A 24,675-nucleotide genomic window follows, 5' to 3' on the forward strand; every position below is an offset into this window, starting at 1 on the left:
TTCCAAAATCAAGGTTCACTGGCCAATTAATTTCTGGCTCAACAAGAAACTTTGGCCCTGTCAACCAGGAATCATCCTTGACAAACTTCCGTTTAAGGCTCATAGCTCGCTGTTCTACAGCCTTCCTATTATTTGGCATTTTTACCTGATTGCACCTAAAAGGTAAACCAATGGTGTAATGACCATCAACCAACTTAACAGAGTCCATCACTGACTTCATAAACTGCTGATCTTCTCTAGACAAAGCAAACTGCTCATCCTGAATACATTCTGGAAAATCAGCCTTCATTTGACGTTCCCACAGCTCATCCAATCTTGCCACGGAAATCCTATTGACGCTCACATCAAAAATGTCAGTCTTACAATCCTCTCTGAGAGGACCATTCACCGTCCAACCCAGCATAGTTTTTACTGCATAGGGACCTCCATCCTGACTTCTAACAACATCCCACGGCTCTAAAGCCTTGGGCACATTGGTCCCAATCAATAGGTCTACCCCGGAATTTATCTCCAGTATCTTAATATAGCGCAAATGTGGCCATCTATCGAGATCTTCCTGTCGGGGAATATTACATCGAAGAACAGGCATGCTTTTCTGAGTAAATAAGTCAGGCAAATCACAGTAGTGATCTAAATCCAAACCAGCTACTTCCAAATCTGAAACAACATAACTACTGACCATTTTCTCCTGGCCCATTGTCCGCAAAAGAATGCCAGTTTTCCTTCCTGAAAGATTTAACCTATTCATGAGCCCTTCAGTACAAAATGAAGCTGAGCTCCCAGGATCTAGAAAAGCATAGGTTATCAGTGACTGATTACCTTTCTTGGACTTCACTCTAACTGGTATTACAGATAGAGCACTATTTTGCTCACCGGCCCCAGTAACACCACTGCTTTGCACCGCACATGAAGGACCTTCATCTGGTGGTTCTCCCCCTCCTATAGTTTGCACTGAAACACTTTCCCTCTGCTTGGAGTGGATATGTAAGAGTGTGGGGTGTTTCTGTTTACAGACTTTACACAAGAGACGTTTCCTACAGTCCTTGCTTCTGTGCCCAATGCGCAGACAACCAAAACACACACCATTCTCTTTCAAAAAAGATAATCTTTCACAGTGCAACTTTCTTTTAAATGAAGGACACAAATCCAACATATGCCCTGCTCCACAAAACAAGCAAACCTTGGTCACAACTGAACCACTCTCTCGCCTCAACACTGGCTCAATCTTCCCTTCCACCTTGGTCACTGTAGTAGCAAAACTACTCCGCTTAGCTTTAGGGTAAAACTGAGACTTATCATTTCTCGCCTCTTTTCTGATGGCTGTCGGAGGATCCTGTATATCTCCAAACAATGGGTCACTTGCGATCTTAACTTGCCTCTCGACAAACTCAACAACATCGCAAAAACCCACTTTACGTTGAAACCTCTCCTGCAGATCGCAGACAACATTCCTCCACTTATCCCTGAGCTTATAAGGCAGCTTTTTTATAACTGTTTGCATATTAGCGGAGACATCCAACTCATGCAAGGACTCAACGTCTCCCATTGCATTACAACATTGCCTTAATAAAAACCCATATTCCTGCAAAGCCTTCACATCATCAGATTTTATAGGTGGCCATTTACTGACCCTTTCAATGTAGGCAGCAGCAATTCTCAGCGAATTGCCAAAGTTCTCTTGGAGCAAAGATTTAGCTTTAGCATATCCATACTCAGCAGGCATATACTGACAGCTTCTGACCATTTCTCTTGGATGGCCTGTAGTGTGTTGTTCGAGAAAATATAAACAATCCTTAGCACTGTGAGCTTGACTCTCCACCATGTGCTCAAAAGCTCTCATAAATGTTTGATATTGCAAAGGATCACCATCAAATAACTGAATGTCACGCCTTGGTAACAAAAACAGAGACTGCTGCTCAGCCAATAAAGTTGTAATTTCATTTTGTTTCTTCAAAACTGTGACTAGATGATCATGACCCTCACTACCTTGCACTGTGTGTGCAAGATGTTTTGATTGTGCGTGAGACTGCGACATCATCTGAGTAGTTGGAACTGCACCTGGAAATACTTGTGGCTTCGTCTCTGACTGTTCCACGGAAACGACCTTAGGCTGAGAAATATTTTTAACCTTGGGCCTTACATCTAATACCTGCGCTTGATGATCACTTGCATCAACACCCTGATATGGTTGCTCTGGTAACACAGGTTTGAACGTCGGAGCATTAGGATTTAAAACGCCTAAACTCCCCTGCTCTCGATCTAAATACGAATTCATTCCATCAGATTTACCATTAACAACACTTGAGACTCGGGACATTTCAGAAGCTTTTAAAACATTCACCTTTGCTGCTGAAGCTGCTATTTCCGTTTCTAAGTCAAGCAGCTCCTTTCTTTTCTTAAGCTGTATTTCTTGTTCTTCCAAAGCATGCTTTTCTTTCAACAACCTCTGTCGAACAAGAAGGGCAGCCATATCAGCCTCTGCCATTATGCGTGCTGACAAGGCAGATGAAACCATGGAGCTACTGAGTGATGATTTGCTTTTCCTACAACTTCTGTTTCCAACATTAGAGATGCTATCACTTGGATTAACATCATCTATCACAGCACCTTTACCAACATTCCCGGTGTGCCTAGAAGCACCAGAACCATTTCCAGCAGGTAATACATCAGAGGAATCAACACCAGGTGGATTTAAATGTGGCAAATCAAGCTCAGACACCTGATTTTTACTCTGAGGGTTTCTCATTGCATCATGAAGCCATTTCTTTATCTCTTCCATAAACTCGGTATTATGTGCTCGCACACTTATAAACCAAGCAGTTTGTTTTTCTTGCTCTTCTTGAGGAAGCAAAGGAAGCAAGGTTTCATGCAGATGAGTTGCCTCATTAAGCAACGCAGACAAACTCTCCAAGTGAGCCTGAACAATGGAAACATTATCCTCAGATTGCTTTAAATCTTTAATAACCTTTATGACTTTTTTAATTTTATTAATCTTAGTGTGACGTTCTGTTTGCAGCCTTTCAATCTGATTCTCTAAAGCCTTAGCAGTCGGTTTCGGCTGTCTTTTCTTTCCATCCACATCACCACATTGTATTAATTGGTGTGTCTCCATTTTTCTTCAAAACATTACAAAATCCAAACGCTGAACTGCACCTATGCCACAGCCTCATTCCAACACATCAACTTGATGACATTCCCTTCAATAAACCTTGGACACACACAATTAACAGGAGCAATATCCCCCACTATCTGCCTATTAAACCTAACTAACTCAACCTAGTCTTCCGTACATACTAGCGGTGGGTATTTATGTACCTCCATACCGTCAGCTGTGAGGAAGACAAACTGTCTTAAACACAAACTGCGGCGGTACTCCCAAGCCAATGGCTTCAGCCGCCTGATGCACAATAACTAGAAAATAAATCAGTACAACGCCTAATGCAGCTGTACTGCTGAAACCTAACAGGGGAACAAGACTCCTGAAAGAAATCTGTTTTGTGTAGCCAAAGGCTTAATCTAAAAGCTGGGTGGACAAAGGCAACAGCAAACTATAAAACTCTCACTAATAAAACTCATCTTTATATAAACAATCCAATAAAACCTACAAACTTTTCTGTTGACAATTTGTTGCAGCTCCTCCAACCTATGGCCGCGGCAGGCTAAACATGAGGACACAGATGACGCGCAACAATGAACACTACATATACACTTCTGTACCTTTTGCTCCTTTTATTCCACATGCAACTGTCTCATATACAAATCAGTGCCTGGGATTAACTTATTAAACAAATGCACAGATATAATACATCAAAGTAATTCAAGCTGCGGTCAACAGAAAGTTTTGCCTCATGCTCACCCTACCGTTCTGCTCATCAACATCAGGTGCTGTGAACAGGTGAGTGCAACCACATTTATTATCTACCACACCCATGAGACACGCCCCACACCCGTGCACCAATACAGTGAGTCCATTTAAACCAACCCACTTAATCAAAAAGGAACAACTCATATGGCTCCTACAGTTTGGCTTTTTTTAGTATTTTATTTGTTCCTGAGTAAATCAGTTAGGCTGAGATTAAAGTTATAGTTTTTACACAGCTGAATAAACGTCAAGCAGACAACTGATTATCAGAAGTGTGAGATGCTCGAGAATATACTCTGGTGTCCCGTTTTAGATAACAATGAGTTTATTAAACTTCACCGAAACAATCTGCAAATTTCATTCAAATTTAATAAACTATCATCTTGTCTTTATTTTTAGTTAGCACATAGCTTAAACACTTAGAGCTGTAAGCTAATGATAGTTATATAAGTTCAGATGCATGCTGGTGCAATAAGCTGTACGCTGTACATCCAATGGATGCATGATCTGATTAGTCGACTAATTGCAAAAATAATCGGTGACTAGTCAACTATCAAAATAATTGTTTGTGGCAGCCCTAGTTGAAAACGTGTTTTCCGACGATGTTTGCTCTGTAGTAAAATTAGCGATATTTGACTGCCCTGTTGATCTCATTGAAATGTATACAGCCTATTTAAAATCTAAAACTTAACATTGTCCGTAGCCTGCTGTTGTTACCACTGTCCTGTTTGAAATGTAATGAGAGAAACTGGTTATTTTGCCATATGTGCATGTGCCGATATTGAACCCAAGGTACTAACTAGCTAACTGACTGGATGCCCATTAACCTTATAACTCCTGTTGTGTGTGTGTGTGTGTACAGATTGTCAGTCCAAAGAGGGAGAGAGGAAAGAGGGGAACATGAGGACAAAGTACAAGATCAGGAAGTACCAGGTAAGAAAACAGACAGGGAGTACTAACAGGCAAAACAGGAACTGTTAAACTGGCAAAGAAAAAGAAAGACAAACAACTAATACAAACAACTCAAACAATCTGGAAGTTGTGTTCTCCCTATATTAAAGCTGCAATACAGAATCTGCAAAACAAACTGGGTTGTCAGCCCTGGCACTGCATTACCATATTGAGCTTCAGTCAGAGGAAGTCACGGTTGCCAAAGACTTTATAAAGCTCAAGAGTGAGGCTGGTGCCATTCCAGATATGTTAACATTGTACAATCTTCTGGATAATCAGATCTTCCCCAAACTGAAAACTGTTATTCAGGTTGCCCTAACAAACCCAGTTAGCAGCTGTAGCTGTGAAAGGTCTTTTAGTGTCTTGAGTCAGCTCCATACCTGGCTGAGAAGGACCATGGGTCAAAGCAGACTCCAGCATCTGGCTGTGATGTCAGTTGAGAAAGAGATGCGTGAGAGACTTGACCACCAAAATGTGATAGACAGATTTACCAACCTCAAGGTGAGGCGACATAGGTTAAAAGAAAAGAAAAAATCTGCAGAGCCATAGTAGTATCTGCAGTAAAGATATTTTCATACATTGTATACATTGTACCAAAGGCCAAGTGTCTCCATTTTCTAATAATATTTTGTATATTTCAAGGACTCTTCTATTTTTGGAGTGTATTTTTTATGTATCTGTATTGTATGATACATTCACTTTAGAAGTGAATCTCTGTCCAAAAAATGCACACAGTTTACTTTTTACTCACTATGAGCATCATTCATCATTTATCCCCAGTAATTAAGGTTAGGATATGTATTTTTTTTTTATTCCAATCCATTCTTCTTTGACAGCATTTTAATAACCTTGATCAGATTTGATGGTTTTGTTACAGACTTTTCAAAAAAGTGTTTTGCTATTCTTTCAAAAATGTGGGGATTAAATTGTGTTAAAATGTACAAAACAGTGATGTCATGTTTTGTGACGAGGACCCAGGCACAGAGAGACTTGATGAATTTAAGAAACTTATGATTTAATAAAGAAATTTGCAGACTTGCACAGAGAGGGTAAAATTATGATGACTGATAATGGAGATGAAGACAACAGACGATGAGGACAGGGAGGAACAGGGGTTTAAATGCACCAAGGAGGCAGTCAGAGAGAACTCGGGACAACTGGAGGCATTTAGGGATGCAGGGACTGACAGAGACGGGGAAGAAGTCTCATTGTGATGAGTAAAGTTTACCTTGCCTGGATGGGCAGCTCTCTGGGTGCTCAGCACAAAATCAGTTTGAATAAGAGTAAACATTTACTCACTAAGTCAGTGTATCAGGTAAAGATTCACAGCAATGAAAACAATAATATATTGAGCTGACGCTTTTCCAGGTTTGCTCAACATATTCCATAACAAATGCTGGCACCAAGGACTAGTGTTGTGCGGCTCGATCCTGAAATATCGATTCCTCCGATACCGGTCATTTATGTTCTAGAATCGATTCTCACATTAAAATATCGATATTTTAGTAATTTAGAGTAAATTTGTAGTTTATCATTAACAGGAACATAGTAGAAAGAAACTATACCATTCGGATTGTCTACATTCAAAGGAACTACTTCCTCTTCCACCTTTCATAGTCATGTGCAAAATACGGCTGTATAAATGTCTTGCAGCCCCTTGGCGTGCACACTCACAACAATGGCTTAGCGTAATTGTGCGGACGTACTTTACCTCCACAAACAGCTGAGACGTGGTTTGCATACATGTGGCAAAAAAGAGTTGTTGTTGTACTAGGGAGACATTCAAAAGGGCTGTTGGGGGGGTGATAAATACATTTTACAGGGTTTATTTATCGGATAAAATACGTTAAATGTCACCGTTATTATTGGCCGGCCCGGAAACAGCGGGGGTGTCCAAATTCAGAGGCTGCTTCCACCTGAGGACCCGGCCTTCCCGGTCTAAAGAAAGCCGGGTAGTACGTCACAGGCTCGCTCAGTGTAGTGAAACTCTGCCGTCTGCTCCTTGCTATCTAAAATATAACCGGGCGCTGACGTAAACTCTTCTGTTTAATCATTTTCTGTTTGACGATTATTCAGCTGTGTGAAAACCCCGGCGGAACCCTCCCGAGGGATTAATAAAGTTAAATTTAATTTAATCTAATCTAATAACTCTTAGCCAAACCTATTTACTCACGAACAAATAAAACACTGAAAAAGCCAAACAATAACATTTTTAAGTTATCAAAGTGACTTGTATATCATGTTTAACCCGAGTAGCGAAAGACCGCGGGGGTTTGAAAACGATGTGTCGGTCGGCTCAGATATTTGACGTTTACACAGCTACATTCTCACCTGAAAATATGTTAAAAGTTTTTTGCGACCCAGAAAGAGAAATAAGAGTAATATTAAAACTAAGTCGCTGCAGTAGTAGTAGCCATAGTTGGAAACTGAAATTGGCTGGGCCGCGCTATGAATTCTGCTATATGGTTTTTCAATTTTGTTGTCCGGGTGGAAAATCGGGAAAAATTCGGGAGAATGGTGGCTCCGGGAGATTTTCGGGAGGGGCACTGAAATTCGGTATTCTTCCGAAAAAATCGGGAGGGTTGGCATGTATGGTTGTGGCAACATCACTAACCTTGTCAAACACCTCACAGTAAATCATATCACAGAATATGACGAGCATATGTTGAGGCGAACTAAAGAGAAGGAGAGGGACAGGTGCTGCTAGGGCGAGACAGTCTCTCACGGAGTCCTTTAGTGCTGCAGGCAGGCAAGGTGTTCAAATGTTCAAACTTCAGGTTTTTTATTTCTATATGATGAACTCTGCATTATTAAGTGATAAGAACAAGGAATCTGATGTCCTGTAATCATTATGATGCTATAATTTGAGCTACAATAAATAAAATAAGTTTTTGTACAAAGTATCGGTATCGGATCAGTATCGTCGATATCACCCTGAATATTACTTGGTATCAGATCGGAAAGGAAATCAGTGGTATCGCACATCACTAATGCGGACTAATCCGAGAGGGAGGAGGACGGTAGTGACGTGGCATTTTCAAAACACATCTTTCATCCTTCCGCACTGAGAAGCAAAACTTCCAGCTTTTCTAAGTTAAAACAACTCAAATAAACTGAGTTTATCAGCGTTTTTGCATAAAAAGTACTTGTAACTTATTTAAATTGAGTTCTAATAACAAATTGATAAAAACTGAGTTCAGCCTATTTAATATTTTTAATTAAATACAATATTACATTTTACAGTGTAGTTTGGTAAAATTTTACCACAATTTCCCTGATGAAGTTTTGAGGGATATGTTTATTGACAATCTGGATATCTACAAAACTGTGAGACAACTGCTTTAAAAAAGGCGTGTTTTTATTTTAAAAAAAAAAAAAAAAAAAGGAAAAAAAAAGCAATATTTTAATAAATCCTATTTCTGACATGCACCCTCCAAACTAAAAGTTAACATTTTCAAACAATGAAAACTAAATTGAAACAAAAAACCTGCTCAGCATCCCCAAAGCTCTGATCCTAGAATTGCCCCTGAGTCAGCGTGTGCAACATTGGAACTAATTCAGAGGTATGTTTGAACAGTTAGCTAATAGTGATAGATGATGAATAAATTATCCCTAAGTAACTCATTATTTCAAATCACAACTCAATGTTACTGTATGTTACTATTTATTATGGCATGTTTTAAGGTTTTTTTGTAAGGATAAACCCTGAAGAGGGAACAAAATGTACCTCCAAGGTTGGGACAAGCAGAAAGACTGGGACCACTGTGAAGCGATTAACCCTCATGTCACAACTTTCCTCCAGCGACTTACTGAATTTGAGTGGAGAACTTCAAATTAGGTAACTGTTTTTGCCATTTTTAGTGAATTCCTTGTATAATTTAAGTGAACAATGTGTTGTTACCTGTGTCTCCACAGATAATCCATGGCCCATGCTTTCTGGACATTTACACAGGACGAACAACAATGAAGACAAGCTCTCTTGCCATCTTGCAAGACACTGTCTCTGTCCAATAGTTTTTTTTGAGTGTAACAGTTTTGATTTTTTTTTCCTTCTTCTACCCGTTTGTTAAAAATTATTTCAGCTACTTACACTTTAATTGTCACATGCATTGGCTCACCCTACAAATCAATGAACTCAGTCCACAAAGCAAGATCAGGGTTCAGTGCAGGTCAGTCAAGTTCCTTCACACCACACACGCTCATCCATGTCCTTGTGGACCCTGTTTTGTGCATTGATTTGGTGGAGTGAGACAGTATTTTGGACAAAGTCTATATAAAGGCAGATGTGTGGGGCTTGATATTATATTCATTACAATTCAGTTTATTTGTATGGTGCCAACAAAATGAATGCCAAGGCACTTCACATTGTAGGTTTAAGACCTTACAAAATATAACTAAGAAAACCCAACACTTGAGCATATGTTATCTGCCATGATATGGATATGACATAATATCGTTATTGTTTGTACAACCATCTGAGAAAATAATGGATTACATAGTTTAGTAAAAACAAATGCTTCCTCAATGAAAATATGTTTTCAGTTCTTTTCAGTTTTTGATTTTGGAAATGTGTATTTCTGCAGAGGAAAATCAGAACTGAAATAAAGTGGTGTAAAGCACATTAATTATATTTTGTGTGTGTGTGTGTCTATCTATCTATCCATCCAATTTTTTTGGAACCCTCCAGTCTCTTACAGTATGTTACTGTTAACTGAAATTACGGTCAATCACGACCTGTTAAACAGTAAATGACCGCCTGTTGGGACACGGTGTCCTCTAGCAGAGATGAATATTTTTGGTACTGATGATGCGTGATAACGGTAAGTTACTGGTTAATATATTGCAGTTTATTACCTTGCAGTGGGCTTACAGTGATATACCGTGAATAAACAGTAGTATACCAATTTCTTAATCACAGTATGATGTTACTTTGTTGACGTAATTTACGACATAACGACATAACGGTATCTCACTGGCGTCACTGTCGATGTCAGCCAGCGCATATTGGGAATATCGGTCTTCTATCGCCCATTTGCTGGGAGTAAGGGCGCCCTTCGTTTGCTAGGTGCGCCTGCAGCACAGGGAGGAGAGGGCGGGGCGGCCGGGGATTTTCTGACCGGCTGGAGCAGCGTCTAATAACTAACTCGCAAAGTAAAACAAAATAAAAACAAACCAACAAACACGAAAACACCAGACATTATAATACAGACGTATAATTTGCACCGATGTTTTTTTTCGAAATTCTGTACACGAAAAGTGAGCATGAGAGCCCTCGGTGCGCCTGCTCGCTGCTGAAGTCAAAGTAAACTTTATTGTCATCTCCGCTACAGTCCAGTATATAGAGAGACGAGACAACGAGGCTCCAGTTACAGCACTGCAAGTAAACAAATAATAAATATAAGAAGAGTAAGAAAATAAATATACACTTTAGGACTCAGGGTAAAGGGATCAATAACGATTTAAAATTTACAGTTTGATGATTTAAAGTTTCACACACAACCCGTCGAAAGGGGAGGGGGCCGACTGCTTCCAAATAGAGCACATTTCATTCATAATATTGTAAATCCAAGCCCATTATATATTCATGATTTGAATCCTGGGTTGTGTGAAATCTCAGAAATAAACCCTAGACAAAGTGAATCTGTGAACTAAGGTGTTGGTCTATTAGATCATGTTGTGGTGATCCTCGAGTTGAGGGATGGGTGTTCATACTGGAGTGCAAAATTAAAACCAATGTAAGATGGACAAGAAAAGTTCAAAGCCATCAGGTCCTCAGTTTAGAAAAAAGAGAAAAGAAGAGGAGGAGAAACGAGCAAAAGATGCAGGTAAGCAGATGTGTGATTGGATAACGGCAGGTCATCCTGAACCAATCAGAATCAGAATACTTTATTAATCCCTAAGGAAATTATGTGGGTTACAGTTGCTCCAAGAAGAAATGGTAAAAATAGCAACAGTAACAGACTAAACTCCAAATGTATGTCTGCATGTTAAGTATCCTTGAGCAAGATACTAACCCCAAGTTGCTCTCCGATGCGTCCATCGGAGTATGAATGTGTGTGAATAGTTAGATAGCACTAAGTATAGATAAAGTGCTTGTGAGAATGGGTGTGATTGGGTGAATGTGGCATGTTGTATAGAGCGCTTTGAGTGCTCCGAGAGAGTAGAAAAGCGCTATATAAGAATCAGTCCATTTACCATTTACATGGACGTACACAAATGTGTGGGTTGGTTTGTTTTATGGTCTTTTCAATATCCCATTTGTCCATTTCTGGTTAAATGCCACTGAGTCAACAGCTCAAGCAGTTGCTGAAACAAAACTCATTTACTTTGTTCACTCCCTGTGTTGTCCACTTTGTGTGTATTGTTGTGTACTAGATCGGGATGGCACTCACTGTGCGACAACCCCGAGGCTAAAAATACTATGTTTGTTTGTTTTTTACTATGCAAATGCCCGGTATGCCCGATGGCCAGTCCAGCTATGGTACTATGTATGACTGTGCAATGACAATAAAGAGTTATCTTATCTTATCGTATTTTATTTTATCTTATCTTATCTTAAGTAAGCAAGACTCACCGGTGACTTCAGCCTTCAGGAGCCCAGGTCGTGTCCGATGCTTCCAGCTGCTCCCCCATGTTAAATAAGCAGCTTCAGGATCTATAGTGCCTGCGTCACCAACAGGAAAGGGGTGGGTAATTATGCACAAGGTAGACCATTGGCTGCTTCATTAATATGTAGAGAGGATTGATCAGGGCTTATTTAGGGTTTTTTTTTAACCTTAGATAGGTGGCTTGTCAGAATTTGACCCTGTTGCTAAGCTAAAGCTAAGCTAAAGCTGAATATAAAGTCGGCACATTTATTGTATTTTTTATCAATATTATTGTAGATGGATGTTAATTATCATGGCCTATGTCATCATTTGTAGTTAAAGTCAGTTTTTTATTAGCATGAAAGAATATTGCCAGGATAACATAGGCGGCCTTAAGGTTGGTATATATTAAATGCAGTCAAAGGAGCTTGCAAAGAAAAGCGTCTGGACTTCTTTAAGTTACTTGAAGACTTTTCACCTCTCATCCGAGAAGCTTCTTCAGTTCTAAGGTCAAATGGTGGAGAGTCCCAGATATAAACCTAGTGGGAGTGTCCCCCCACAGAGGGACAAAAGGACCCCCTGATGATCCTCTAATCGCCTGAGCCAAGATGTGAAACTGGGTGTGGGTCCCAATCAGCCAGAGTTTCGAGTGAGTTCATTGTGAAACCTGGCCCCACCTTATCATGCGAATTCTTGAGGTCAGATGGCCCAGGATGTGAGTGGGTGTTAAGGCGTCTAAATGCAGTATTTGCAGCATATACCATATTTATTTGCATGTTCCCAAGTAAAGAAATGGCAACAAGTAGCCTAGAAACACTGAAAATATTTTTAGTTGTGCTATAAGTTGCCAAAGTTAAATAAATTCTCGTCTAGTATAAACATATTTTCTTATTAATATATGAATGAGAGATATTTGTGAGCAACTCAGCTGATTTGGACTTATAAATGCTCTTCAATTATTACTGTGTTATGAAGCTTTTTCCCTTTCTTAAATACACAGTAGCACCTGTGGAAGAGAGTTCATTACCCATGGTCTTACAGTCTGCCTCAAACTCATAGTTCATAGGCTTGTCTGTGATCATTGCCATTCCCCAGGCTGGTTCCTGATGTAGTTTAAAGCAGGCTTTTTGGCTTTGATTGTATTGTATAGACTCTAAACTTGGGCCTGTTTATAGGTGTATGACTGATATATATTATATTAAAGTATAGTTTTAAATAGGAGTTTAACAGGTTTCTGATTGCGGATCCTAGTTCATAATCTCAGTTTTGTGGACACCGTGTGTACTAGTGTAAGCAAATCGGTGCACATAAGTGACTTTATGATTGTGCTACTCTCCCTGAGACAGTAAAGTGAGGTGAACCAGAAGTCCTCGGTTCTGCTCTGACGGTGACCCAATGACTGATGCTCTGCCACTACAGCCATGCTGCTAAAGTCCCTAACAGTTGGTATGTTTCCATATTCTCTCTTGTTTCCTCTTTGAATGTCAACATATGATAAATGATAATGAGCCACATCCAGCAAGGCCTCGAACACAATAAAACAAGGGAAATCTTCTCTTTTTAAAGTGTAATTGGCAGTTCCAGTTTGTTCATATATTTAAAAAATATGCGCATGGACAGGACACTGTTTTTTCATTTTGCAGTAGTAAATAGCATGTACTGTATGTGGGTGCTTTGTGTAGTGGTTAATGGATTCATCTTACACATGAAAGCTCCCTGGTTTGAGAGTAGGATCGGATACAAATCCACCCTCAGGGCGTCACAAGCCCAGATAAATGGGAACGTTGTGCCAGGAGGAGCAGCAGTCTTGCTCATTCACATATTCTCCTTTTTTAGCGGTTGTTTTGTCTGGTAATCACCTCTGGGTTAAAATATGAATGCATCCAGACTTTTTAAAGCTAGAGCCACTTTATGTCTCAGTATGGAGACACAAAGTGGCACACCAAATCACCCAGGTACAAATATGTGACTCAGATTTCCTGTTAGTGGGAATAATGGGCACAGAGATAATACAGTTTTAATTAGTTTGTATTTTATTTCATGACTGATTTTTTTTTTCAGTTCAATTTAGTTTAGGGTCATTTTATTTCAGTTTTCAATATTTAGGTTTAGTTATTAGGTTCAGTTTTCTATTTTTAAATATTTCTTTTGTCATGGGCATGATTTACTAATATTAATGTCTTATTTAACTTAATCTTATGAATATATACATTTAGCCTGGGTTTAGTTAAACGAATAACATGGATTTGTTAGAACATTTCCCCTGTCCAGAATGATATAACTGTCTCTTGATAATGTTTTTTGTATTTTAAAGCTCTGCTAAACATAGCCATGAACAGCTGACTCATTTACATCAGTCATATCTGAGAGTTACCTGCTGTAGATTACCCAGAAACTAAGGCCGTTTGTATCTTGTTGACCGGCAGTATAAATCAATAAGGACACGTTAAAAAAAATGTGCACATGTTGCTAAAGGCCTGGGGGAGAGCGAGCCCTTTAAATATCAACTGATGAGCTTGTGAACTCTAACCTCTTTTTCTGAAAGCAGTTGAGGGGATGGGGGGTGGCAGAGGGGTCACACCTGACCGTTTCCAAATATGATTATGTCAGAATAAACTGATTATTTCAGGCATATGAGACAAATGTGCGTCACGGGCTAAATTTAAACTCTTTATGTCTGAAGGCAAGGAGACAAAACGACCCGGTCAGATGTCCTCATAGTGGAAGCTTTATTTCACATAACAAAAGCAACACGGCATATATTACATACAGAAATTAACATTTTGAAAAGGAAAACACTGAATTTAAAATACAGGAACAGTCTGAGAGTGTTGACTGCAGAAACAGGCGATAACAGGTGGTGTATTTAGAGATGGCCTGCGTATGGCCACTGTAACAGCTCCAGCAAACAAAGCCACCTCTCTTTCAGTCCGTTATTCACGTGTGGAGCCTCTCCCTGATCAGCATGCAGTTACACAGACGTCTGTTTGTAGTTCTTGGTGTCCAAAACCTTCTTTCCACACATTGCACAGATTCCTGGACACAACAGAGAGAGAAAAGAACAATGGAAAAATGGTTTAAGCAAGCATCATTATTTTGTCAGAGTTTTTTGGCCTCTTTGGGGCAGCAGAACTGAACTGTGAACAGAAAACAGCAGCATCAGCTCTGTCTATCAAACTGATGAGTTTAAGTTAAATATTAACTCTCCTGTAACTATGCTTTTTGATCACATCAATTCCTGAGGAAGACCAGAGGTCCTTTTATTTGCAATATGCCCCAGCTCAGGGTTCCAGACTCCAAAAGGCATCTGGTGGAAAATCTGGGAACATTATTGTTTCTCCAGTGAGTTCTTACTGTCCTGTCGAAAGCATGTTTTTCTCTAATTTTCCCTGTTCAATGACAGAAAAAGCACAAAGGGCAGGAAAATAAGAAATGACAGTAGAGACCTAAAATTGCTCCCTTTTTTTTAAATGGAACTTTTGGTGTGCATTTGTGAGAAGTCTGTGTGGGTTTGAAATTGATCATGATCTGCTGCTTACTGGCTGCAAAAAAGTATCTGGCCCAGATAAATTCCTGGCCCAAGAAGTTAGTTGGGCCAGGTTTGAAAATCTGGCCCAACTAACTTCTTAGTTGAATAGTTAGTTATATAAGAATACATAACTGATTTGACCTCACTTTCATGTTAAAGTTTCCAAAACCAAGCCTCAAGCAGGCTGTTCTTTTGTAACCCTGTTGTTGAATTCGTATTTGCCGAATCACGGGGGAATAAGGCTGTCATGCACTGTACTTTGCGCTACTCATCCTTTGTATTTGTTATTATATTTGCTCCTTTCTTCTTTATCTGGCCTGATAACCTGTAGTCATACAGGAATATGTAAGTAACATGAAGATCAACATATCTATACCTTTTGAGATGTTGTGTCATTTCTATTATCTAATGTAAACAGCTAGCACTGTCAGCCATGCTACCTTTGACCTGTTTAACTAATCTTCTTGAAAGATTAAATCTTAGACCACTCGGGCAAATGCTGACTTCAGCACTACGGAAGAGGGACTGTTCATTGATCTGACTGACTCAGCAACAAAGATCTAGTCTAAGACCTTTAGTAGACATAAAATAGATTAAAGAGGGGGAAAAGCCCACCGGCAGGTCAGAGTCCTCTCACATTCCCAGCTATTGCCACATCCTAATCTGAGCATTTTTGCCTCAATTTAAAGACAAAAAAAGAAAAATAAGTAGATGTGTCAGAAGCAGTTGCTTAACGGTTTTCAGAGCTTAAAGCTGTGAAGAAAAGCAGGACTACAAGTATAATGTTTACAAAGAACATCTGTGTATTGATCTGTGTATCATGCAGAGAGGCAGTTTTGTTAGAATCTGCTGAAAGCGATAAATGCATTCCAGTTTTGGACCCACAGTAGCATTCCTGCATGGTAAGCAGTGCGACTTTGTACCTTTCTTGTATGCACAGCCCTGGCAGTAGTGTGATCCAGCCTGATGAACTGAGCTCTTGCAGATCCTGCAGATAGCAAAGCCGGACTTGCTGTAAGGGTCGAACCTGCGATGGGAAAGAATTATAGACACATAACTACAGATGCAGTAAAGTTAGCGCCATGGCTGTAATGAATTAGCAAGTTAAAATGGTGATTTTCATGTGAGAAAGTATGTAGGTCTTGTATGTGAAAATAGAGACCCTGATGGCGCTCACCTGGCTTTCTTAGAAGTCAACATCTTATTCTCATTTAGTTTGCGCCCACCACTCTCTGATTGGAAAAAGCAGAAAGGATCCAATCAAGCATCATCATTAAAGTAACATCACATTAAAACCACAAGAAAAGCTTCTGTGCAGGCTGGTAGTCCTGTATCACCACTCAGCCTACACTTGTGAAAAGAAAGTGCCCCTTATATCAGTTCTAAGCTTTTGCAGATCAGGACATAAATAAAAACTTCAAAAACAAGTTGAAACAAACAACATCAGATGAACAACAACACATCTTACACCGTGTGATTGTTTCCTTGAACAAAAACTAAGCAGAAATGGATAAATTGTGTATAAAAACCCAAGTGAACAACATGATTCAGGCATGTGTTTATGCATAGTGACATTTCCATTAGGTAGAGGTCTGGACTTTGACTGGGCCATTGCAAAACCTTGATTGTTTTACTTTTCAGACATTCAGCTGTAGATTCACTGCTGCTCTTGGGATCATTGTCCTGTTGCATCAGCGAGATTTTAGCTGTTGGACAGAGGGCCTCACAGATAAGTTTATGATCAACTCAGTGACTGCGAGGTGACCAGGTTCTGTGGCTGCAAAACAACCCCAGATCATGACTCCTTCCCCATCGTGTTTGTGCTGACATGTTGCGTTTGGTTTTCTCCATGCACAGTGTTACGCATTACGGCTATTCTGATCTCTTCTGTGCAAAGAACCTTGCTCCAAAAGTCTTTGGTTTGTTCAGATGCAACTTGGAAAACCTAAGCTGTGCTGCCATGTTTGTGTTAGAGAAAAGAGGCTTTCTTCTGGTCTTGTGTGAATTTGAAGGCACATTCATTCCTGGGAAGATTGAAAGTTTTCCACTTTATAATAATTTTTAATCACTGTAGAATGATCAAACTATAAACAGACTGATGAACAGCAACAAATGCTTCTCTAAGATCATTTCTGACATCTTTCTTCCTTGGCATCATGTTAAAATACACCTGAATGCTCCAGACTAGCAAACTGCTAAAACCTATGCTTTTATAGAGATGCTCACACTTGCTGATGATCAAACCAAAACTAAATGGATTTGATTATCAGTCCCTGAATGCTACCTACCCTCTTAATTCCTACAGTAAGGGTGTTAGTTTTTTACAGGACTGCAGGATTATAGTAAAGGAATAAATTATGCTGAAGTGACATTTTTCTTTGTGCTTCTGTGCTTATGCACTGGAAAGATGAGCTATGTCATTGGTAATGTCTGCCATGTGCTAACTGCCTAATGTTACTTATAGTGCATGGTGTCTGGCCAAAAAAAAAAATGTCTAGCCCGTGCAACAGGGACAGTGATTGATTAATGTACTGTGATCCAGTCTCTGATGCTCTGTGCCAGATACTGTTTAGGTAGCTGTTTGGGGAGTTTATTGCCCACTTCAAATATGAAGAGAAAGGTTATATAAACCAGGAAGCACTGGATCTCAGTTAACCGTTCTCATAGAGCAATGATTGATATCAGCTAAGTGGTAAAAATCTTTATTCTTTCCTTTCATGTTTTTTCTGTAATCACCAGTAACAGATGCTAATAAGATGTGTTCTTGAGAGTAGCTTTACATTAAAAGTTATAGCCTTTGTTTCACTGGACAAGATTATTGGTTCTTTCATTTGGGGAGGGAAGCTACCTAGGGTTTCTAAAACTTTACTGCAGCGATGCAGATTTAGTGGAGGACTTGCATTACCTAATTTTCTAGCCTACTACTGGGCTGCTTACATCCATAAACTTTGCTACTGGCTAAAATCTTCTGGTTCCTCGTGGTGTAAATTGGAGCTATCATCATGTAAGGGCTCTTCTATACCAGCTTTTGCTCTATTCCTCTTTACCCGTAAAACCCTCTCTGTATACTGATAATCAGGTGGTTCTTAACACACTTAAAATCTGGTTTCAGTTTAGACGGCACTTTAATTTTGTAATGCCATCTTCCTCGGGTCCTCTAAGCGACAACCATTTATTCCCCCTTCACTCTTGGACTTGACATTCTCAGTGTGGTGTGACAAGGGTATAAAACAGTTCAAACATTTATACATTTATATGTGGATGGTGTTTTCGATAGTTTTCCCAATTTGTCTTTTCGTTATAATCTCCCTATTACCCATTTGTTTTGCTATTTTCAGATTTGAAATTTTGTTGTCAAGTGTTTCCCAAATTTCCCCTCTTTACCTCCAGAACAGCAGTGAGAAAATACGTTATCATTTATTCCTCATCACAGAGGAACCATTTCGAAACTCTATGATACTATCCTGTCTTTTAGTAACCACTCTAATGTTAAGCTTAAATGTACATGGGAAGGAGAACTAGGAATTCAAATACATGAGGACTCTTGTGAACAGGCTATAGCGAGGGTACGGTCTTCCACCTCCTGTGCTCGTCTTGGACTTATTCAATTTAAGGTCATACACAGGGTGCATTTCTCTAAGTCTAGACTTTCTGAATTGTATCCAGAAGTGGAAAATAAATGTGATAAATGCCATGGCTCTCCTTGTCACCTTAGCCACATGTTTTTTCTGTGTCCTGAGCTGGAAGGTTTCTGAACAGGGTATTTTGCTATTATGTCAACTGTTCTTGGGGTAACTCTTCATCCTTGTCCTCTGATTGCTGTATTCGGGATTCCTGATTGCTCACTTACACTTGATTCTACACAAAAGGATATTATAGCCTTCACATCCCTATTAGCGAGACGTCCTTATATTGTTGCATTGGAAGTCTGTAAAGTATCCTACTATTTCCCGGTGGCTTAAAGATGTCATGTTTTTTTTAAAACTTGAAAAAATTAAATATACGTTGAGAGGTTGCACAGCCAAATATTTCCACAAGTGGCAACCCGTTATTATACTGTTATATTCCTGTAATATCTTTGATAGTTGTGTTGATCCATGTGGGACTTTGGGGGAAGGGTCTTTGTTTTAGAGTGTGTTTTTGCATATATATATATATATATATATATATATATATATATATATATATATATATATATATATATATATATATATATATATATATATATATATATATATATATATATATATATATATATATATATATATATATTGCGCGCATGTGCAACCGTGGCTCAGGGGGTTGGGAAGCGTATCTGTAACCGGAAGGTCACCGGTTCCATCCCCGGGCTCTCTGTCCTGGTCGTTGTGTCCTTGGGCAAGACACTTTACCCTACCGCCTACTGGTGTTGGCCAGAGGGGCTGATGGCGCGATATGGCAGCCGCGCTTCTGCCATATCAATTTGTCTGCCCCAGGGCAGCTGTGGCTACAACCGTCGCTTGCCTCCACCAGTGTGTGAATGTGAGAGTGAATGAATAGTGCCTTTGTAAAGCGCTTTGGGTGCCTTGAAAAGCGCTATATAAATCCAATCCATTATTATATATATATATATATATATATATATATATATATATATATATATATTTATTTTAACCTTTCTTCATTTTCCCAAGTATATTTACTTAGGAAAATGAAGAAAGGTTAATTGTATTTCGGTAACTGCAAGTACTGTGTTGTTTTCTTTTTTCAATAAAAATATTTGCAAAAAAACCCCAAACAAAAGTTATAGTCTTATAGTTATAGCCTTCATTGAGTCCTCAGTGCTTAGGCTCAGTTCACCTTACAATAACAACACATTTGCTCTGTGTGATTAGCACGTCATAACTGGCAGATCTCAGGCCATCTATCAGTGTTTTCTTAACCACTTATCCAACTGTCATAGCATGACAGACACGGTACAGCAGACACAGCCACCAGAGAGAGACAGTTTTTCACTCTCAATTCCACATCTACAACTGATTTATAGTCAACCTAACAAGCATGTTATCATACTGTGGAAGGCACATCAGCTCCCAGAAGAAGTTTGAACCCAGAACCTTCTTGTACTACGGTGACACTGCTAACTATTGTACCACACTAATCTCAGGGCAAACCTGGTATTTCCTTGTTTCTCACTTCAGCAGCACTTACATAAACAATTAATGGTTAAAGAGTGTCATCTAGTGGTAAGAATTTAGTAAAGGTTAACTTTAAAAGTAAAATTCTAAAAATTGGACTAAAATGAGAACCTTTAAAGTTCACAAAGTCACATTATAACGTATATAAATGTTTAAAACATATTCAACCATTTAAAAGAAATTTACTTTCTAATCTCATGATACATCAGTGGAGTTCTCTATGTGTCTGCTACGCCCTCCGCTCGTTTGGCCACTTCATGAAAGACAGCTGCTCTTGCCTGTCTTTGTTGCAGTTCTCTCACACCTCACGCCAGAGCTGAACGGGATTATGCTTGTTTGCAAAATTCCATGTAATTAAGCAAGTGCCCCTTTCCATTTAGTCACCGAGCTAAGAGATGCATGTTGATTCAGGATTACTTATAGTGATCTTGGGAGTTGAACTGTGGCAAACCTGTGGGACCTGCTCTGTTCTGTTGTGTTTGGTTAAATTCGTCTGTATGTTAGCAGAAGCTTTTGTGGCCAGACAGGGAGTGTAGGCTTTGTCTTTGCGTAGGCTTTGACATGTAACTTAGTGCTTCTTTTCTTTTTTTAGCAATAAAAATAAGCGGGGTTTTTTTCTGTTTACTTTATTATTGTAAATTGATTGTAAATAAATGCCTTGGTTGTTCGGCAATCTTGTATGGACGTTTGTGATTTGGTCTGCTGGTATGTTATGTTACACTCCATGTCGTCCATAAACTGCAGATAAAAGCCCTGTAGATATGCAAGTCAGAGATGATTGTAGGTTTATAATCTTGAGTTACTATCACTGGTTTAAAAGAAAAGAAAAGAAAAGAAAACAGGATATCAGATCATCCCCAAAGTAAATGTATGTACATTCTGAATAATAGTAATAGTAAGTTTGGACTTCAAATTATTTCTTTCAACTGTTCCTTTTCCAAGGGTATAATTGTACAGAACACATCTTGAATGACTTTAAAAAACAAAAACAAAAACAAAAAAACAATTGGGTGCACAGGTTTGCATTTTCTCTAATCCACACGGGGTCAAAAGTATACATACAGGATCAAAAATATACACACACTATCATAAGTTTTTCAATAAATGGTGCTGAATGTTCTACGGTGTATTTTAACCTGACAAGGCCAAAACCTCTTAACTTCTCCTTAGTGATCATGATTGACTACAACTGGTAGTTTCGCTTTGCTAACACAAAAATAATTTGTTTTACAGCACTCATTGGAGTCATCAATACTCAGAACAATGGGAAAGTCAAAGGAACTTTGTGAAGATCTAAAAAGCAGAACTGTAGATTTACACAAATTAGGTACTTTACTTGGAGCAATTTTAAACAACTGTGGACTCCAAAATTGTCAGTTCAAACAACTCTATGTAAATACAAACTACTTACATGTGCTAGCATTTTGCCAAGGTTTGAATGAGGATGGAAACGAGGAATCACCAAGGCACAAGATTAGTCATGAACTAGAAACTTTTCGAACACCATTGTTCATTTCCACGGTGAAGTGACTTTTATAGTGCAAATGACTGGTGGTAGCATCATGCTGCCAGTGATACTGGTAGATTGCATAAAGTGGATGGAATCAAATAAGCAGCCAGAATTATGCCACAAACCATATTGTTGTTTTTCTTTTGTTTGTTTTAAGTCATTCAAGATTTGTGCTGTACAATTATTCCACCCTATAAAAGCAACAAGGTTAAAGAAATCATTAAAAGCCCCAAATTCATGTTCATGAACGTATTTAAACTACTTTCCTTGAGTCACTTAGTATATAATGATTTATTTTTAATATTTTAAGTCAATGCTCCTAAGCAATGTTCCCTCTAAGCTGCGCACGTGCGCAATTGCGCACTGCTGGCACGGCCTCTGCGCACAGAAAATCTGCGTTGCGCACAAAAAAAATCTAACCTGAATTGAAATTAAAATTAATACTTTAACAATTTTGTTTTGCAGTGTTAGTCAGTAAGTGACTGGCTGCTCCCGTATGGGATTAGAACCATGCCACCTTATCCCATAGTCCAGCCAATAATGCGATTCACATTCGTATATACGCAGCTAATCAACGTCATTGACAGGCTATGACAGCGTCCTTATGTGTTAATGTTTGGTTTTCTTCCTGAATTCTATCGTTGTTTATATTTACTGCGGGAAGAAACGGTAAAAACGGCGTTTTATAAGGAAAACGCTCGAAAGCGCTCTCCGCCTGTGAGCAAAAACAAAACCAAAAACACCCAGCCTTTCCTATTGGTGGAAAAATGTACCATGTCGACCAATCAAAAAATGATATGGCAATATGGTCATGACCAGTTGTTTAGGAAGGAGGGAAGTTTTAGGAGTGACGGCGGTGTTTTGAGATGTGAGAGATTTGCGACGTTTAGCGCAAATCTCGTGCAGTTATATATATATATATATATATATATATATATATATATATATATATATATATATATATATATATATATATATATATATACATATATATATATATACACTACCAATAGTGTTAACATACTACACAGGTCATGAACAAAATTTTTTAACAATTTCATTCTAAGTGGGCTAAAGCAGTTAATTAAAAGTAGTCTAACATAAATGTAAATGCTGTAATGTGATTATTTTAATAAACCATGTAACTTGGATGGATTCGATGCTGGCGTGACCACAGTGTACACGTCTACTGTTGCTCACAGTGGTCCAAGGGACCGCTCAGGGAGTTTGTGTGTTCGCTCAGACACATGAAAAATTAGAGGGAACATTGCTCCTAAGAATGTACAAAAAAACCAAGAGAAATCACACACTAACTGAACGCTATTTCAGATTTTGGTTTAAAAGCTTAATTATCACCTCCCCGTTGTATTATCTATATATTTTCTGTTGTTTTTAATTGTGATCTTTCTATTTAATCTTCAAAAATTTCCAGCAGCCCTTGCACACTGGTGACACTATGCCATTGAACTGAAACAAATCCAGATTTTACTCTGTTCACCTGTTGTATTCCGGGCTCCATCCTTCCAGGTGTCAGGAGTGATGACCTTACCGAGCTTCTTCTCACCTGGAGATAAAAAGCAACCCAGCGTATGTAACAAAAACAGCGCAGTGGATTTAAAGGAAATAAGCCTAGAAGGTGAAGGTATGTTTTCCTCAACCAAAACAACAGTGAGGTCAGTAATAACAACAGTTAGCATCACATAGCGTTAGCCAGCTTTCTAAGGATCATCGAGCTTCTCTTAACGGGAAAAAAGACATTAGAATTGAAGATCTAAAATAAATTAAGTGATAGAAGAATGACGAGATACCTACACTTTTCACAAACCATTGTCCTTTTTTGTTTGTTAAAATAGAAGCAGAAGCGTTAGCTGCGTTTAGCTTTCTCTGTTAATGTAAACTTCCGGTCGGTACTTCCGTTTCCTTGCAGCTCGCAAGCGATTGATTGGTCAAAGCCTAGATTTCAAATCTCAGATGCCATTGGTTAGTTGTACTGCCCTTCGGCGAGGGTCCAAGTAACCCGTTCTGTAATTGGTTGCAGTTTCCCTTGTTCATCTGTAAAGTGGACGAAAACCTCTAAGTTTTCTTTAAAAATGAAAAGTTTGCTGCTGCGTTATTTCACACGTGTGAATATAACGTGTGATATATAACGTATGAAATAATTAAATCCAATAAATAATAATAACAAAAAAAACTTTTAAAGCTTACAAAGAGTAGGCGACTGTAGCAGTCAGGCAGAGACAGTTTAAAGAACACTGAAGAATCTCGTTTTCCTATTTGCTGTCAGAATAACGTTATAGCAGTGAAAGTAGAAAAAGAATGGCCCTCACTGATAAATAATGGTTCACATCTAGCTACATGTGACAGTGTTCACATGTTCTGATTAAATGGGGAAACTGATTAAATAAAGGATTGTGTTCAAACAAGTATACCACAAACATACAATTTGTTTTCAACCAAAATAAATCTGAGGTAAAAGGGGCTTAAAACAAAATCCACAATAATAATAAAATGAACGGTGATTTATGGTTGTAGTAAAGGAGGATATGGAGAGGGTTGGTGTGACAGATGAGCAGGGTAGTGGTAGGATGAGATGGAGGCAGATGATCCACAGACCCATAAAGGGAGCAGCTGAGAGATCTGAAAATGGATAAGAAAATGTTCTACACAAATATAAAAATACAAGTCTCAATGACTACTTTGTCACTTTGAATTGAATTACACTGGACCGATTGCATTGGCACAGGTCTCACATGTGAAAGATGAGAAAAGCCCATCTCCCACCAGCCATTCTCACCACCTACTACAGAGGAAGTATCGAGAGCATCCTGAGCAGCTGCATCACTGTCTGGTATGGAAACTGCACCGTGTTAGATCGCAAGACTATACAGCACAAAGTGAGAAAAGATCATTGGAGCCTCTCTTCCCTCCATCACAGACACTTATTGAACCTACTACATCCACAAACCCACCAGCATTGTAGAGGACTCCACACACCTCTCACACACACTCTTCACCATCCTACTTTCTGGCAAGAGACACCGGAGCATTCACGCCCTCAC

General features: G+C 39.0%; 1 protein-coding gene and 1 long non-coding RNA gene across 2 annotated transcripts in view; both read right to left on the reverse strand.

Moving 5' to 3' along the window:
* LOC118454181 (uncharacterized) overlaps positions 1-11,479 on the reverse strand; it is a 28,601-nt gene extending 17,122 nt beyond the window's left edge. Inside the window, exon 1 of the long non-coding RNA XR_004843642.2 lies at positions 11,388-11,479. This is a non-coding gene — a long non-coding RNA (uncharacterized LOC118454181). The remainder of the gene's footprint in view (positions 1-11,387) is intronic.
* Positions 11,480-14,110: 2,631 nt separating this feature from the next.
* On the reverse strand, positions 14,111-23,560 carry cript (cysteine-rich PDZ-binding protein). The gene is made up of 5 exons (XM_006791028.3): positions 23,429-23,560; positions 23,115-23,180; positions 16,107-16,161; positions 15,853-15,956; positions 14,111-14,436 (listed from the first exon to the last, which is right to left on the reverse strand). The coding sequence occupies exons 1-5, from the start codon at positions 23,442-23,444 to the stop codon at positions 14,372-14,374; spliced, it is 306 nt and encodes a 101-aa protein (XP_006791091.1). The 5' UTR covers positions 23,445-23,560; the 3' UTR covers positions 14,111-14,371.
* Positions 23,561-24,675: the final 1,115 nt, after the last annotated feature.

The sequence above is a fragment of the Neolamprologus brichardi genome, chromosome 8 (assembly GCF_056152115.1).
Source record: "Neolamprologus brichardi isolate AB-2024 chromosome 8, ASM5615211v1, whole genome shotgun sequence".
Classification (NCBI taxonomy): domain Eukaryota; kingdom Metazoa; phylum Chordata; class Actinopteri; order Cichliformes; family Cichlidae; genus Neolamprologus; species Neolamprologus brichardi.

Coding starts and splice junctions, on each gene's coding strand:
- cript (XM_006791028.3), bottom strand. Junction 16,162..23,114: donor TGGAGCCCGGAATACAACAG/GTGAACAGAGTA, acceptor TTTTCCAATCAG/AGAGTGGTGGGCGCAAACTA. Junction 15,957..16,106: donor TTGACTTCTAAGAAAGCCAG/GTGAGCGCCATC, acceptor TTCCCATCGCAG/GTTCGACCCTTACAGCAAGT.